This window comes from Acanthopagrus latus, chromosome 8 (assembly GCF_904848185.1).
Source record: "Acanthopagrus latus isolate v.2019 chromosome 8, fAcaLat1.1, whole genome shotgun sequence".
In the NCBI taxonomy this organism is placed as follows: domain Eukaryota; kingdom Metazoa; phylum Chordata; class Actinopteri; order Spariformes; family Sparidae; genus Acanthopagrus; species Acanthopagrus latus.
The window spans coordinates 2,305,344-2,322,991 of NC_051046.1; the positions used below are offsets into that span (position 1 = coordinate 2,305,344).

The following is a 17,648-nucleotide window of genomic DNA, read 5'->3' on the forward strand; positions in this document are numbered from 1 at the left end:
TGCTCTTTCATATTGTTGTTGTTTTTGTTTGGACTCCAGGAAAACTAATGACCACTTTGTGAAAGACGACGAGGATTCAAACAAAGAACAAGAATTGTTGCACTTGTAATTATGTTGATTCTTTTCATTGATCTAAAACAAATAACTGTAAAATATTTTCTTCAGGAAAACAAAGTGTAAACCAAAGCAATAATAAAATATAGAACAAGGTGTTTCAGCTTCAGTAACTACATTTTAATAGAAGACCATGTCTCTGTGTCCCTCTCTTATTAAATACCTGCCTGTGTTTATATTACAACATTTTGCATTTAGACTACAATTAGAAAAACAACAGATATGACAGGATCTGTGTGATGTGACATGTTTTTTTTATGTTAAATTAAAAAGACTACAATGAATTATATACAGTGGAGGTAAGAAAGTGTCCTGTAACCACAGCCGTGACACTGAAGCCTTCTGTGTCTTGATCCAAAATAAATACTGAACAGAAAGTACATCAGTGATCAAGTCGAACCTGAAAGGCAACAACACCTCACCTGCAAAGTGAGAGAGGTGGAGCAGAGCTGGAACACACACCTGCAGTCGAGACGCATCTCTCAGTATCCATAAAATACTTGAGTTCTTTATCCTAAAATAAAAGTGTGAGCCAAGAGAAGGAGCCCAGTGGTGCTGATGACAGAGGCACTGAACTGAATGCATATTGAAGCTCACCGTCACAGTCGTGTCAGTTAGTGTATCGGACCTCGTGTGTTGCTGCGCTGTCCAGAGGTGGTGGTGGAGGGTGGGAGGTGTCCAGTCTTGTCATTTACTTTAACATCTGCAGTCTGGTATGATGACAGCTGCAGCCCGGTCACTGACCATCACTGAAACACACACACAATGACGACACATTCACAGAGGTGATTGCACATGTGATGTGACAAAGTTAGGAACGAAACACTGATTGGATGTTGGGATTGTTGTTGGCTTGAGGAGAGGCTGTAAAGAGAGTTGTAGCCTGGTGTAGTATTTTGTTGCATGTCTTGGATTGACCTCTGTTGTTTAGTTGTCTGACTCTTGTCACATGTTAAAGACTCTAATATAAGAATAAAGAACAAATCTTGTGCCAAAATATGTCAGTAATCAAGTTGAACCTGAGAGGCAACAAAACCTGCAGAGCAGAAAGAGGCGGAGCAACACTGGAAAAACACAACAGCTTTAAAACCATGAAATGAAACTAAGCGTTCATCAGACAAGCAGCCGTCCTGACTCGTCTCTCCTTTTCTCTCGAAGGAAACTGAAGTGGACTCTGTCAGTGAACACAGCAGAATCTCTGACAAAATCTGGTGAGTACAGCTGATAATATTGACTGTATTTGTTGCCCTCCTGGTCTGGTGGGTACCAGGGAGAGGTTGTTCATAACCCTGCAGCTCTGTATGTAGGAACAAAGAGGCAGGAAACTTCAGCTTGTGTTCAGCTCGACTGCAGGATTTATTCTGCTTCCTTAAAGCGAAACTCTCGCCAAAATGCAACCCAGGCTTTTTTTGTGAACGTACCCGAGTCAAACCTTCGTGTAAAAGCATAACTACAACAAAAGAGGCACTTTTAAGATTTACTGTAATCGCGTTTTCGGGTCAGAAGCATCTTCAATGGGAGTGCTACCGGAACTTTTATGATAGCATCAAAATCTCTATTTTTAAAACAGTAAGAAGTCTTGACACAACATGAAACTTTGCTGGCAGCATCACCAGGGTCTCTACACATGAACACCAGCACTGACAACATTGTTTGTGGACACAGAGTTTACTAAAAAGAAAGTTTTTGAACAGCTCATGTTAGCAGTAGCTTGTTCCGCTCACCGCCGTCCTGCCAGTGGAGAAGTGTCGATCTCAGAATGTGACGTAACCTGGAGGACAGTTAAGAACGCTGCTGAAGCTTAGTTCCATATAAATGCTCTCCATAATTTGTTGTTTTGTCGTCAGCGAAAAACAATATTGACTTTGAAGTTGAAAAAAAGCCTAACATACGAAATAATACTGAAATCAAAAGCCGGAAAAGTCACGCGGGATCTCGCGTCGTGTTGTTGGCACAAGACAGTAATTCCACCTTAACTGTCATCCATGTTAGGAAGCATTCGGAGATCGACACTTCTCCACTGTCAGGACGGCGGCGAGTGGAACAAGCTACTGCTAACATGAGTTGTTCAAAAACTTTCTTTTTAGTAAACTCTGTGTACACAAACAATGTTCTCAGTGCTGGTGTTCATGTGTAGAGACCCTGGTGATGCTACCAGCAAAGTTTCATGTTGTGTCGAGACTTCTTACTGTTTTAAAAATAGAGATTTTGATGCTAATGACCGATGCACGTAACACTCCCACTGAAAATGCTTCTGACACGAAAATGCAATTACAGTAAACCATAAAAGTGGCTCTTTCATTGCAATTATTCTTTTACACAAAGGTTTGACTCATCTACATTCACAAAAAAAGAAAAAAACCTTGGTTGCATTTTGGTGAGAGTTTCACTTTAACAAAAAGACAAATTAAACAAATGACTTCTTGAGGTCCTGGGGTTGGGGCTCGCAGGCGAGCGCCTGGTGGCCGGGTCTTTGCCCATGAGACCCGGCCAGGCACAGCCCGAAGGAGCGATGTGGGCCCGCCCGCCAGTGAGCTCATCACTCGCAGGAGGGTTCAGAAGGGGCGGGTGCGGTGTGATTTGGGTGGCGGTCGTGGGCGGGGGCCCCGGCGACCCAATCCCCGGACGGTGACTCTGACCATGGGGACATGGAATGTCACCTCACTGGGGGGGAAAGAGCCTGAGCTGGTGCGAGAGGTTGAGCAGTCCCGGCTAGAGATAGTCGGGCTCTCCTCTACGCACAGTCTGGGCTCTGGAACCGAACTCCTTGAGAGAGGCTGGACTCTCTTCTATTCTGGAGTTGCCCGCGGTGAGAGGCGGTGAGCTGGTGTGGGCTTGCTTATAGCTCCTCGTCTCAGCTGTCATGTGTTGGAGTTTACCCCAGTGAAGGAGAGGGTCGTTTCCCTGCGCCTTCGGGTCGGGGAAAGGTCTCTCACTATTGTCTCGGCTTATGGGCAGAACAGCAGTGTAGAGTACCCGGCCCTCTTGGAGTCCCTAGGAGGGGTACTCCAACCGGGGACTCTGTCGTTCTTCTGGGGGACTTCAACGCTCACGTGGGCAGCGACAGTGTTACCTGGAGGGGTGTTGGGCTGTCAACTGATCACCACCTGGTGGTGAGTCGGATCCGTTGGCAGGGTAGGAAGCTGGACAGACCTGGCAGACCCAAACGTATTGTGAGGGTCTGCTGGGAACGTCTGGCAGAACCCTCTGTCAAAGAGGTCTTTAACTCCCACCTCCGGGAGAGCTTGGACCTGATCCCGAGGGGGGCTGGGGACATTGAGTCCGAATGGACCATGTTCTCCACTTCTATTGTTGACGTGGCTGTCCGGAGCTGTGGCCGTAAGGTCTCCGGTGCCTGTCGTGGCGGCAATCCCTGAACCTGGTGGTGGACTCCGGAAGTAAGGGATGCTGTAAAGCTGAAGAAGGAGTCCTATTGAGCCTGGTTGGCCCGGGGGACTCCTGAAGCAGCTGATGGGTACCGGCAGGCCAGGCGAGCGGCAGCACGGGCCGTTGCGGAAGCAAAAACTCGGGTCTGGGAAAAGTTCGGAGAGGCCATGGAGGAGGACTATCGGTCAGCCTCGAGGAAATTCTGGCAAACCATCCAGCGCCTCAGGAGGCGGAAGCAGTCCTCCACCAACACTGTTTACAGTGGAGGTGGGGAGCTGTTGTCCTCGACTGGGGACATTGTCGGGCGGTGGAAGGAATTCTTCGAGGATCTCCTCAATCCCACTGACATGTCTTCCATAGAGGAAGCAGCAGCTGGGGACTCAGAGGTGGATTCATTCATCACCCAAGCCGAAGTCACTGAGGTAGTCGGGAAGCTCCTCAGTGGCAAAGCACCGGGGGTGGATGAGATCCGCCCTGAGTACCTCAAGTCTATGGATGTTGTAGGGCTGTCTTGGTTGACACATCTCTGCAACATTGCATGGCAGTCGGGGACAGTGCCTCTGGACTGGCAGACCGGGGTGGTGGTCCCCCTATTTAAAAAGGGGGACCGGAAGGTGTGTTGCAACTATCGGGGGATCACACTCCTCAACCTCCCTGGGAAAATCTATTCCAGGGTACTGGAGAGGAGAATTCGGCCGATAGTCGAACCTCGGATCCAGGAGGAACAATGCGTTTTTTGTCCGGGCCGCGGAACACTGGACCAGCTCCATACCCTCCGCAGGGTGCTAGAGGGCTCATGGGAGTTTGCCCAACCAGTCCACATGTGTTTTGTGGACTTGGAGAAAGCATTCGACTGTGTCCCTCGTGGCATTCTGTGGGAGGTGCTCCGGGAGTACGGGGTCGGAGGCCCTCTGTTAAGGGCCGTACAGTCCCTGTACGACCGGAGCATGAGTCTGGTTCGCATTGCCAGCAGTAAGTCAGACCTGTTCCCGGTACATGTTGGACTCTGGCAGGGCTGCCCTTTGTCACCGGTTCTGTTCATTATTTTTATGGACAGAATTTCTAGGCGCAGCCACGGACCGGAGGGGATCTGGTTTGGGAACCACAGGATTTCATCTCTGCTTTTTGCGGATGATGTGGTCTTGTTGGTCCTTCGAGCCGGGACCTCCAGCATGTCCTGGGGCGGTTTGCAGCCGAGTGTGAAGCGGCTGGGATGAGAATCAGCACCTGCAAATCCGAGGCCATGGTTCTCGACCGGAAAAAGGTGGCTTGTCCCCTCCGGGTTGGGGGAGAGCTACTGCCTCAGGTGGAGGAGTTTAAGTATTTTGGGGTCTTGTTCACAAGTGAGGGAAGGATGGAGCATGAGATTGACAGGCGGATCGGTGCGGTTGTACCGGTCTGTCGTGGTGAAGAGAGAGCTGAGTCGAAAGGCAAAGCTCTTGATTTACCGGTCAATCTACGTTCCTACCCTTACCTATGGTCATGAACTTTGGGTCATGACCGAAAGAATAAGATCCCGAATACAAGCGGCTGAAATGAGTTTCCTCCGCAGGGTGGCAGGGCGCTCCCTTAGAGATAGGGTGAGGAGCTCTGTCAACCGGGAGGAGCTCGGAGTAGAGCCGCTGCTCCTCCACATCGAGAGGAGCCAGTTGAGGTGGCTCGGGTATCTGTTTCAGATGCCCTCGGGACGCCTTCCTCGGGAGGTGTTCCTGGCATGTCCCGCTGGGAGGAGACCCTGGGGAAGACCCAGGACACGCTGGAGTGACTATGTCGCCCAGCTGGCCTCGGAACGCCTTGGGATCCTCCCAGAAGAGCTGGAGGAATTGTCCGGCGTGAGGAAAGTCTGGGTGTCCCTGCTCAGACAGCTGCCCCCACGACCTGGCCCTGGATAAGCGGAAGAAGATGGATGGATGGATGGATGGACTTCTTGAGGTAATAAACAAAAATATTTAGTGTTGCATCAGGTGAGCTGCAGTATTTTCAAGTATGGCAGATATTGCGTTATCTTCAGAAAACATACATGCAGCCACAGCATGTTAATGCTTTGAAAAAAAAAACAGCACCATGAAATAAACAAAAATAATGTCCATATGTGTTTAACAACACAAAATCAATTATCTCTCACTTGGTTACTGTCACATTTTCCACAGCTGAGCTCTTACCAACTTACACATAAAACTACAATATTCTTACAGTGAGTAACTTTCAACCTTTACCTTTCAGCATCACTCCGGTTACATCATAACACTTCACTGTGTTTATGTCTCTTTCTGAAGTCACATATTCATGTTTGAATTCTAGTGCCTCTAGTTTTGAGGAAGATTGTCCTGGATGTCTGAACAAAGAGGCAGAAAACTTTAGCTTGTGTTCAGCTTGACTGCAGGATTTCTTCTGCAGCGCCTCTAAAGGGTTTCCATGTTCCTCCCCAGCGCTTTGCGACATCTAGTGTCCGGTCTTGAGTATTGCACCAACAAATTGAGCACAATGAAATTGGCATTTAATTACTATTTGAGGCATAATAAAATAAACCAGGAATTAGACCTTGATCACATACTGAACTTCAGTCTCTATGACTTTTTAAAAACTTTTTTATCACCATTTTTTAAATACCTGTATTGACATTTTTCATTATTCTTTTTTAACCCTCCACATATTTCAACAACCATTAACACACGAATTCAACTCTGCTCCAACAGGAGGTTCTGCTGTTTTTATCATCTGGCTTCAGGTGAAACTTCTGCTTAACTACAAGATAACTCAAAAATTCACAATTCAGTTAATCAAGCTCCATGTTTTTATGACTAAGGAAGACATTTTGTAATCACTTCCACTTTTCATCCTCAGACTGTAAACATGTTTTCATATTCACCCTGTTATTAACACAAGCCTGAGCTCTACTCAGACAGGAAGTTCCTCTCAGGGCATATTGTCACCTGAGGTCCGTCAGCAGTCGTGGGAGTTTTTGAGAGAAATAGTTTGAGTGTCCTGCAGTCCAGAGCAGCTTCCATCTCTTCTGAATTAAATAAACTTTATATTAATAATTAAATGAACTCATCAGGTTTAATTAACTCTGCATTCGTTTACTTTATTCAGACTATATCATTTATTCACACTGACTCAACATGATAGGAAAACATATTAAATGTGACCTTTTATATTAAACTTATGTAATGAAAATGTATATGTGATTAAAACACTTAAATCTACTATTTTATCCAAATTTGTTATTTACTTACACAGGGAATCATGATAAATGTTAAGTTTGATATTAGAATCAGTGATGAGACTTTCCTTACTTATCCAGTGTAATAATACATCTTTATTTGTATATTTTAGCACTTTTGATATTTCATTTCAAAATGTATTTTTAACACTTGATAAGTTTTGTCTGTGGTTACTCGTGTCATATTATATGTCTCTATTTAAATCTTGTCTATTTCTACAGTGTCATATTTTTATTCTAGAAGGAGCGACTCTAACATACACATTGTCCTCCTCAGGGATCAATAAAACATTTCTGATTCTGATTCTGGTTTTGATTTGGAGTCACTGTGTCAGATCAATCAAACATGTGCTAGATGAAAACAGTTAAGTCAAGTACAATTTCAAGTCCACACAAAAGTACTGTAAATTATAAAAAAAATCAGCGCTGTGTCATTTCAACAATAATTTGTTGATGGTCTCAAAGTGAACACTGAACATGAGGGCTGGGAGCTGACTGTCCTCCTGCTGCCAATAAAACAACTGAATTCACAACGATTCTCCTCAAATTCCACTAATCATTGTTACGTTTTTAACTGATTAGATATTAAAAATAAATGTATTGAAGCTGTTTTTGTTTTCTTTCCATCCTCAGACTGTCAACATGTCTGCTGCCAGCTGTCTGCTGACTGAAGATCAGTTTCTGTGCTCCATCTGTCTGGATGTGTTCACTGATCCAGTCACCATACCATGTGGACACAACTTCTGTAAAACCTGCATCACTAAACACTGGAGTAACAACGTCCCGTGTCAGTGTCCAAACTGTAAAGAGGTTTTCTACACAAGAACGAAGCTGCAGGTCAACACGTTCATCTCTGAGATGGCTGCTCAGTTCAGACAGTCAGCTCAACAGAAAGCCAGCAGCAGCAGCTCAGAGCAACATGTTTCCAAACCAGGAGAAGTTCCCTGTGACGTCTGCACTGGAACCAAACTGAAGGCCCTGAAGTCCTGCCTGGTGTGTCTGGCCTCCTACTGTGAGACTCACCTGGAGCCTCATCTAACAATGTCAGGCCTGAAAAAACATCAGCTGATCGACCCTGTGGAGAACCTGGAAGACAGGATGTGTACGAAGCACGATAAACTGCTGGAGCTGTTCTGTAAGACCGACCAGATGTGTGTCTGCATGATCTGCAGTATTTCAGACCACAAGACACATGATGTTGTTCCTCTGAGAGAAGAATATGAAGGAAAGAAGGCCGAGCTGGGGAAGAGAGACGCTGAAATTCAGCAGATGATCCAGAAGAGACGACTGAAGATTGAGGAGATGAAGCGCTCAGTGAAGCTCAGTAAGAAAGATGCAGACAGAGAGATAGCAGCTGGTGTTCAGGTCTTCAGGGCTCTGAAGGAGTCTGTTGAGAGAAGCCAGGCCGAGCTCATGGACACCATCAAAGAGAAGCAGAGAGAGACAGAGAAACAGGCTGAAGGCTTCATCAAAGAGCTGGAACAGGAAATCTCTGAGCTGGAGAAGAGAAGCTCTGAGGTGGAGCAGCTCTCACAGTCTGAAGACCACCTCCACCTCCTCCAAAGCTTCCCATCACTGAACGCTGCTCCACTGACCAAGGACTGGACAGGAGTCAGCATCCGTCCACCTTCATATGAGGAGACTGTGGTGAGAGCTGTGAATCAGCTGGAGGAGACGCTCAGTAAAGAGATGAAGAAGCTGCTTGAGCTGAAGAGGGTCCAGCAGTATGCAGTGGATGTGACACTCGATCCTGATACAGCACAACCTGAACTCATCCTGTCTGATGATGGAAAACAAGTTAAACATGGTGATGTAAAGAAGAATCTCCCAGACAACCCAGAGAGATTTGATTATTGTCCCTGTGTCTTAGCAAAGCAGAGTTTCTCTTCAGGAAGATTTTATTATGAGGTTCAAGTTAAAGAGAAGACTAAGTGGGATTTAGGAGTGGCCAGAGAGTCGATCAACAGGAAGGGAAACATCACACTGAATCCTCAGAATGGTTACTGGACGATATGGTTGAGGAATAAAAATGAGTACAAAGCTTGTGCTGGCCCTGCAGTCCGTCTCTCTCTGAAGCATCAGCCTGAGAAGGTGGGGGTGTTTGTGGATTATGAGAAGGGTCTGGTCTCCTTTTATGACGTTGGTGCTGCAGCTCTTATCTACTCCTTTACTGGCTGCTGCTTCACTCAGAAACTCTACCCACTCTTCAGTCCATGTTTTAATGATGGTGGTGAAAACTCTGCTCCTCTGATCATCTCTCCTGTCAGCCACACTGAGTAGAACAAACATTTGATTTTCTACAGAAAGATTCACATCATTTCATGTAATAAATGTGAATTCATTGGTAATGTTTGATGTATATATTGTAGATAATTCTGATTTTGATTGATGTGTTTTTAACCTTTTTACTATAAACGTGTTTCTTTGTGTCAAACTGATTTTTAACATTTATTCTAATAACTGCATCACCTGCCTTCAGGACTGTTCAATCATCAGAAAACAATGTTCTCAGATATATGAAACATTTACATGTTGAGTTTAACCTTTTTTGTCTGATCATTGTAAAATAAGAAGAGCTGCATCCTGACAAAACATTTATAAATGAGCGACAAGTCATTTGATTTGTTTTTCTTTGTGAATAAAATGGAAAAAGCAAAATTATTTTCTTGTGTCTGACTGAATATTTGGTTTGTTATTGATCAACAGCTGATGTTTCTAATGACGACCAAATCATGTGATTAAAAACACCATCAGCTGTTCTCAGACTGACTTGAGCTGACGAGCTCCAATCCTCCATCACACCTGAGACAGCTGGTAGTGTGAGGTGATGTGGTGTTATTGAAGGTTTGAACAGCTGATATGAACTAAAGCAGAGATCTGAGGACGCCCTCTAGTGGAGACACCACCACAACAGAAAGCCTCCGTCTCTTATTTTAAGGAGAACAATTCTAAAATATTATTTATGTTATTTGAAATGATTGCTTGTTATTACTGGATACAAACAATTGTGATTATTGCAAAGATTTCGCTTAATATCACAGAACTCATTATTTTCATAAAACAACATTTCTCTCTCCTCCTTGAACCGGCACCTTATCGTGGTGGAGGGGTTTGAGCACCTAAATGATCCTAGGAGCTATGTTGTCCAGGGTTTAATGCCCCTGGTAGGGTCTCACAAGGCAAACAGGTCCTAGATGACAGGCCAGACTAAAATCGGTTCAAAAACCCCTGATGATAGAGAAAATACCAAGGACACGTATGTTACCCGGATTGGTGTCACCGGGAACCAGGCCTGGGGTTGGGGCTTGCAGGTGAGCGCCTAATGGCCGGGTTTATGTCCATGGGACCCGGCTGGGCACAGCCCGAAGGAGCGACGTGGGCCCGCCCTCCAGTGAGCTCACCACTTGTAGGAGGGTCCAGAAGGGGCAGGTGCGGTGTGATTTGGGTGGCAGTCATGGGCAGGGGCCCTGGCGACCCAATTCCCGGATGGTGACTCCAGCCATGGGGACATGGGATGTCACCTCACTGGGGGGGAAAGAGCCTGAGCTGGTGAGAGAGGTTGAGCAGTACCGGCTAGAGATAGGCTCTGGAACCGAACGCCTTGAGAGAGGCTGGACTCTCTTCCATTCTGGAGTTGCCCGCGGTGAGAGGCGGCGAGCTGGTGTGGGCTTGCTTACAGCTCCTCGTCTCAGCTGTCATGTGTTGGAGTTTACCCCAGTGAAGGAGAGGGTCGTTTCCCTGCGCCTTTGGGTCGGGGAAAGGTCTCTCACTATTGTCTCGGCTTATGGGCAGAACAGCAGTGTAGAGTACCTGGCCCAACCGGGGACTCCGTTGTTCTACTGGGGGTCTTCAACGCTCACGTGGGCCGCGACAGTGTTAGCTGGAGGGGTGTGATTGGGAGGAATGGACTCCCCGATCTGTGGTGTTTTGTTACTGGACTTGTGTGCTAGTCACAGTTTGTCCATAACGAACACCATGTTCAAGCATAAGGGTGTCCATATGTGTTCGTGGCACCAGGACACCCTAGGCCGGAGGTCAATGATCAACTTTGTGGTCATGTCATCTGACCTCCGGCCATATGTCTTGGACACTCGGGTGAAGAGAGGGGCTGAGCTGTCAACTGATCACCACCTGGTGGTGAGGCGGATCTGCTGGCAGGGGAGGAAGCTGGACAGACCTGGCAGACCCAAACGTATTGTGAGGGTCTGCTGGGAACGTCTGGCAGAACCCTCTGTCAGGGAGGTCTTTAACTCCCACCCCCGGGATAGCTTGGACCTGATCCCGAGGGAGACTGGGGACATTGAGTCCGAATGGACCATGTTCTCCACTTCTATTGCTGACGTGGCTGTCCGAAACTGTGGCCGTAAGGTCTCCGGTGCCTGTTGTGGTGGCAATCCATGAACCCGGTGGTGGGCTCTGGAAGTAAGGGATGCTGTCAGGCTGAAAAAAAGAGTCCTATTGAGCCTGGTTGGCCCGGAGGACTCCTGAGGCAGCTGACGGGTACCGGCAGGCCAAGCGAGCGGCAGCACGGGCAGTCGCGGAAGCAAAAACTCGGATCTGGGAAAAGTTCGGGGAGGCCATGGAGGAGGACTACCGGTCGGCCTCGAGGAAATTCGGGCAAACCATCCGGCGCCTCAGGAGGCGGAAGCAGTCCTCCACCAACACTGTTTACAGTGGAGGTGGGGAGCTGTTGACCTCGACTGGGGATATTGTCGGGTGGTAGAAGTTATTCTTCTAGGATCTCCTCAATCCCACTGACAGGTCTTCCATAGAGGAAGCAGTGGCTGAGGACTCAGAGGTTGACTCATTCATCACTCAAGCTGAAGTCACTGAGGTAGTTGGGAAGCTCCTCAGTGGCAAAGCACCGGGGGTGGATGAGATCCGCCCTGAGTACCTCAAGTCTCTGGATGTTGTGGGGCTGTCTTGGTTGACACGTCTCTGCAACATTGCATGGCAGTCGGGGACAGTGCCTCTGGACTGGCAGACCGGGGTGGTGGTCCCCCTATTCAAAAAGGGGGACCGGAGGGTGTGTTCCAACTATCGGGGGATCACACTTCTCAGCCTCCCTGGAAAAGTCTACTCCAGGGTACTGGAGAGGAGAATTCGGCCGATAGTCGAACCTCGGATTCAGGAGGAACAATGCGGTTTTCGTCCGGGCCACGGAACACTAGACCAGCTCTATACCCTCCGCAGGGTGCTCGAGGGTTCATGGGAGTTTGCCCAACCAGTCCACATGTGTTTTGTGGATTTGGAGAAAGCATTCGACTGTGTCCCTCGTGGCATTCTGTGGGAGGTGCTCCGGGAGTACGGGGTCGGAGGCCCTCTGTTAAGGGCCGTACGGTCCCTGTACGACCGGAGCAGGAGTCTGGTTCGCATTGCCGGCAGTAAGTCAGACCTGTTCCCGGTGCAGGGCTGCCCTTTGTCACCGGTTCTGTTCATTATTTTTATGGACAGTATTTCTAGGCGCAGCCACGGGCCGGGGGGGGTCTGGTTCGGGAGTCACAGGATTTCATCTCTGCTTTTCGTGGATGATGTGGTCTTGTTGGCTCCTTCGGGCCAGGGCCTCCAGCATGTTCTGGCATGGTTTGCAGCCGAGTGTGAAGCAGCTGGGATGAGAATCAGCACCTCGAAGTCCGAGGCCATGGTTGTCGACCGGAAAAAGTTGGCTTGTCGCCTCCGGGGAGTATCTTGGGGTCTTGTTCACGATTGAGGGAAGGATGGAGCGTGAGATTGACAGGCGGATCGGTGCGGCGGCCGCAGTAATGCGGTTGTTGTATCGGTCTGTCGTGGTGAAGAGAGAGCTGAGTCGAAAGGCGAAGCTCTCAATTTACCGGTCAATCTACGTTCCTACCCTCACCTATGGTCATGAACTTTGGGTCATGACGGAAAGAATATGATCCCGAATACAAGCGGCTGAAATGAGTTTCCTCCGCAGGGTGGCGGGGCACTCCCTTAGAGATATGGTGAGGAGTTCTGTCACCCAGAAGGAGTTCAGAGTAGAGCCGCTGCTCCTCCACATCGAGAGAAGCCAGTTGTGGTGGCTCGGGCATCAGTTTTGGATGCCCCTGGGACGCCTCCCTCGGGAGGTGTTCCTGGCATGTCCCACCGAGAGTAGACCCCGAGGAAGACCCAGGACACGCTGGAGTGACTACGTCGCCCAGTTGGTCTGGGAATGCCTTGGGATCCTCCCAGAAGAGCTGGAGGAAGTGTCCGGGGACAGGGAAGCCTGGGAGTCCCTGCTCAGGCAGCTGCCCCCGCGACCCGGTCGGATAAGCGGATGAAAATGGATGGATGGATGGATGGATGGATGGATGGATGGATGGATGGATGGATGGATGGAACATTTCTCTCTTATTCACTCAATCTTTTCTGGTTATAACTTGATAAAGTTCCAGGTTGTTATAAAACAAAACTTTTCCATCACCTCACGATGTGCAGCTGTCCAGATGTTGTCTAAGGTGAGAGTTGAAGTCCAGTTCAGGATCATAAGGTTTTCCTCTCACTCTGTTAAATATCTCAGTGGAACTAAATCTGTCTGTGTTTGGATATTATATAATGTAACATGATGTCTCAGAGGAAACCAGGGGACAAATGTCCTCGATATCTCAAAAGAAGAAGGATCAAATGAAAAAAGTGGACATCACAGACAAGACATCCACTCGTCTCCTGCAGCATACCATCCTGTCTGATGACATCAGCCTCAACCAGCCAGAGACTCAAACACATAACAGCTTCTTACACGAAGAACAAAACCTGCAGCAGGTGTTCGACTCTCCTCTGATTCATCTGTTGTAGAAAACCAAACACCTGCATGATGTGTGAGTCAGGGAGAGACAATGAGCCTGAATAGAAGATGTACTGAGTGTTATGTCAAGTCATCTAATGTCAGATACTGCAAAGTGTTTGAGGTCATTTAATGTAAAGCTGCTGTTGTGTTGGAGAAGGTGAACTGAACTCAACTGTTAGTAGAGATTAAATGACAGCTGACGTTGCCCTCTGGTGGAGATTTTGACAAACTGCAGCCTAACGATTCTTAGTCTCAGACAGTTTTTACAGAAATGAAAACACAACTATTAATATTATATCACATTTCGGCTGATACATCCTCCTAAATCCTACACACTGGACCTTTAAGATGGCTTTGTCTGTATTTCGTCTGTGTAATGTGACAGGTTAGAAATCACTCAAAAGTCTGACAGAGAAAAGATGCTGAACAGTTTGGAAAGCAGCAGAAAAGTGAAATGACAGACTGAACACTGGAGTGTTGGTGGGATTGTAGAGGGAGTGTTGTGGCCTGTTGATCTAAAGACACAGTTTGTTCTTGAATATCTTCCACTGACCTCTTTTCTTATCTGCTTTATTTGAACTTGTATCTTCTATTGGCTGCTGTAAACTTCCACTGCTGAGAAAAGACCAAGAAACACAAAAGTAAAAACTCGTTCCAAGGCATCGTCGACAAGTTTCACAGTGAGTCACTAAAACTAACAGAGCTTCACTGAGAAGATGAGCAACAGGAAGAAAAAACTGGAACGTCACACTTCCTGATATGAAATTGAAAGTCTGTCTGTGTGACAGCAGAGCTGCAGTCCAAGCGAGTCTCTCTGTTTTCAGCTGAATCCATCAGATTTTTCTCAACACAACAACAGAATCTCTGCAAACCCTGGTGAGTACACTGACCTACACAGACCTGACTAAAGATTTATTCAAACTGAGTTAAAATCAGAATCTGACACATTAACACTTGTTCACAGGAAGTACAGAGCAGATTAAAACCAAACCACAGTGACTGAACTACAGCTAGTTAAAATTACACAGGGTCCAGTCACAGCTGGTTTTAGTTTAAACTGATTTATCGTCTTTCTCTGACCTGTTTCTGGTATCAACACAAAACCTGAGCTCTACTCAGACAGGAAGTTTCACTCAGGATGTCGCCATTTTAACAGACACCTGTCAGTGGCTGAGTGGAGTAGAGAGAAACAGTTTCAGTTTCCTGCAGCTTTCATCTTTTCTTCTGCATATTTAATGTGTCTGATTCTCTGCTGTCTGTTTCTTCATCCTCTCTCTCTGGACCTCCTCTTCCTCCTCCTCCTCCTCCTCCTCCATGCTGACTCTCTGACACAAAAGAGATTTTCTCTTGCTCTACTCTGACTGTTTCATGATGACACTCCTTATGTTCCACTACGGTTAAGATTTGTTCAAGTAAATATTCAAATTAAATGTAATTACAGTTGTTGTTTTCTCACTTTTCCTCCTCAGACTGTCAACATGTCCGCTGCCAGCTGTCTGCTGACTGAAGATCAGTTTCTGTGCTCCATCTGTCTGGATGTGTTCACTGATCCAGTCACCATACCATGTGGACACAACTTCTGTAAATCCTGCATCACTGAACACTGGAGAGTTAATGTCCTGTGTCAGTGTCCAAACTGTAAAGAGGTTTTCTACACAAGACCGAAGCTGCAGGTCAACACGTTCATCTCTGAGATGGCTGCTCAGTTCAGACAGTCAGCTCAACAGAAAGCCAGCAGCAGCAGCTCAGAGCAACAAGTTTCCAAACTAGGAGAAGTTCCCTGTGACGTCTGCACTGGAACCAAACTGAAGGCCCTGAAGTCCTGCCTGGTGTGTCTGGCCTCCTACTGTGAGACTCACCTGGAGCCTCATCTGACAAAGTCAGGCCTGAAAAGACATCAGCTGATGGACCCTGTGGAGAACCTGGAAGACAGGATGTGTACGAAGCACGATAAACTGCTGGAGCTGTTCTGTAAGACCGACCAGATGTGTGTCTGCATGCTCTGCACTGTTTTAGATCACAAGACACATGATGTTGTTCCTCTGAAAGAAGAATATGAAGGAAAGAAGGCCGAGCTGGGGAAGAGAGACGCTGAAATTCAGCAGATGATCCAGAAGAGACGACTGAAGATTGAGGAGATGAAGCGCTCAGTGCAGCTCAGTAAGAAAGATGCAGACAGAGAGATAACAGCTGGTGTTCAGGTCTTCAGAGCTCTGAAGGAGTCTGTTGAGAGAAGCCAGGCCGAGCTCATGGACACCATCAAAGAGAAGCAGAGAGAGACAGAGAAACAGGCTGAAGGCTTCATCAAAGAGCTGGAACAGGAAATCTCTGAGCTGGAGAAGAGAAGCTCTGAGGTGGAGCAGCTCTCACAGTCTGAAGACCACCTCCACCTCCTCCAAAGCTTCCCATCACTGAACTCTGCTCCACCCACCAAGAACTGGACAGGAGTCAGCGTCCGTCCACCTTCATATGAGGGGACTGTGGTGAGAGCTGTGAATCAGCTGGAGGAGACGCTCAGTAAACAGATGAAGAAGGTCGAGCTGAAGAGGGTCCAGCAGTATGCAGTGGATGTGACACTTGATCCTGATACAGCACAACCCAACCTCATCATGTCTGATGATGGGAAACAAGTTAAACATGGTGATGTAAAGAAGGATCTCCCAGACAACCCAGAGAGATTTGATAAATGTGCTAATGTCTTAGCAAAGCAGAGTTTCTCTTCAGGAAGATTTTATTATGAGGTTCAAGTTAAAGACAAGACTGAGTGGGATTTAGGAGTGGCCAGAGAGTCGATCAACAGGAAGGGAAACATCAAATTTTCTCCTCAGGATGGTTACTGGACGATATGGTTGAGGAATAAAAATGAGTACAAAGCTTGTGCTGGCCCTGCAGTCCGTCTCTCTCTGAAGCATCAGCCTGAGAAGGTGGGGGTGTTTGTGGATTATGAGGAGGGTCTGGTCTCCTTTTATGACGTTGATGCTGCAGCTCTTATCTACTCCTTTACTGGCTGCTGCTTCACTCAGAAACTCTACCCATACTTCAGTCCAAGTATTAATTATGGTGGTAAAAACTCTGCTCCTCTGATCATCTCTCCTGTCAGTCACACTGAGTAGAACAAACATTTGATTTTCTACAGAAAGATTCACATCATTTAATGTAATAAATGTACATTTATTGGTGATGTATGATATATACATTGTTGTTTTCCGATTCTGATCATAGTGTTTTATCCTTTTTAAGTGTTTTTCTTTGATGTTTCACGTTTATAAGCACAACTCACCAGTCTTACCACATTGATTCATATTATCCAGTGTAGTCTCATTTATTCTAACAACTGCCTTACCTGCTTTTATGACTGCTAAATCATCAGAAAACAATGTACTCAGATATATGAAACTTGTGTGTGTTGAATTTAATCATTTCTTTGTCCGATCATTGTAAATATAAAAAGAGCTGCATCCTGGCAAAAATGTTACAAATGAGCAAAAAGTAATTTGATTTTGTTTTTTCTTCATTAATAAAATGAAAGAAAAAAACATTTTCTGGTGTCTGATTCATTATTTAGTTTGTTATTAATAATAGCCTATGTTTCTAATGACGACCAAATCATGTGACTAAAAACACTATCAGCTGTTCTCAGACTGACTTGAGCTGAAAAGCTCCAGTCCTCCATCACATCTGAGACAGCTGGTAGTGTGAGATTATGTTGTGTTATTGTGTAAGGTTTGAACAGCTGATATATTTATAATGTCCATTACTTGTATTTGTGTTTGTCAGGAGTAAATGGAACTCAACTTTTCTGACAGTTAGCACCCAATGAGAAAAAATAATCCCAGTGGAGAGCCAGCTGCTTCCCGTGGGAGATCACCCGAGAAAGGCGTAAAATGGAGAAAGGACCATGCAGAACACCAGTGATAAAGATCTGCTGAGGCCAGGGGGATCTCCAGGTGACCAGCCAGAATGAGCTGGGTCAGCAGATCCACAGTAGCCCACAGGAAGCGGGCATGGTAGCCGATACAAGTTGAAGGACACAAAGCCAAGTCCAGTCGACGGCGCGGAATAGCCTAGCAGTCTGCCGATCATCCCTGACTTTGAGAGGCAGGCGACTTGAGACAACATGGAGACGACATGGCTGAC

General features: G+C 46.7%; 2 protein-coding genes across 2 annotated transcripts; both read left to right on the forward strand.

Moving 5' to 3' along the window:
• The first annotated feature begins 1,288 nt into the window (after positions 1-1,288).
• LOC119024480 (zinc finger protein RFP-like) lies at positions 1,289-9,051 on the forward strand. The gene is made up of 2 exons (XM_037107320.1): positions 1,289-1,325; positions 7,358-9,051. The coding sequence occupies exon 2, from the start codon at positions 7,367-7,369 to the stop codon at positions 9,002-9,004; it is 1,638 nt and encodes a 545-aa protein (XP_036963215.1). The 5' UTR covers positions 1,289-1,325; positions 7,358-7,366; the 3' UTR covers positions 9,005-9,051.
• Positions 9,052-14,284: 5,233 nt separating this feature from the next.
• Positions 14,285-16,993, forward strand: LOC119024651 (E3 ubiquitin-protein ligase TRIM21-like). The gene is made up of 2 exons (XM_037107621.1): positions 14,285-14,387; positions 14,981-16,993. Exon 2 carries the CDS (start codon positions 14,990-14,992, stop codon positions 16,622-16,624), a length of 1,635 nt encoding a protein of 544 aa, XP_036963516.1. The 5' UTR covers positions 14,285-14,387; positions 14,981-14,989; the 3' UTR covers positions 16,625-16,993.
• Positions 16,994-17,648: the final 655 nt, after the last annotated feature.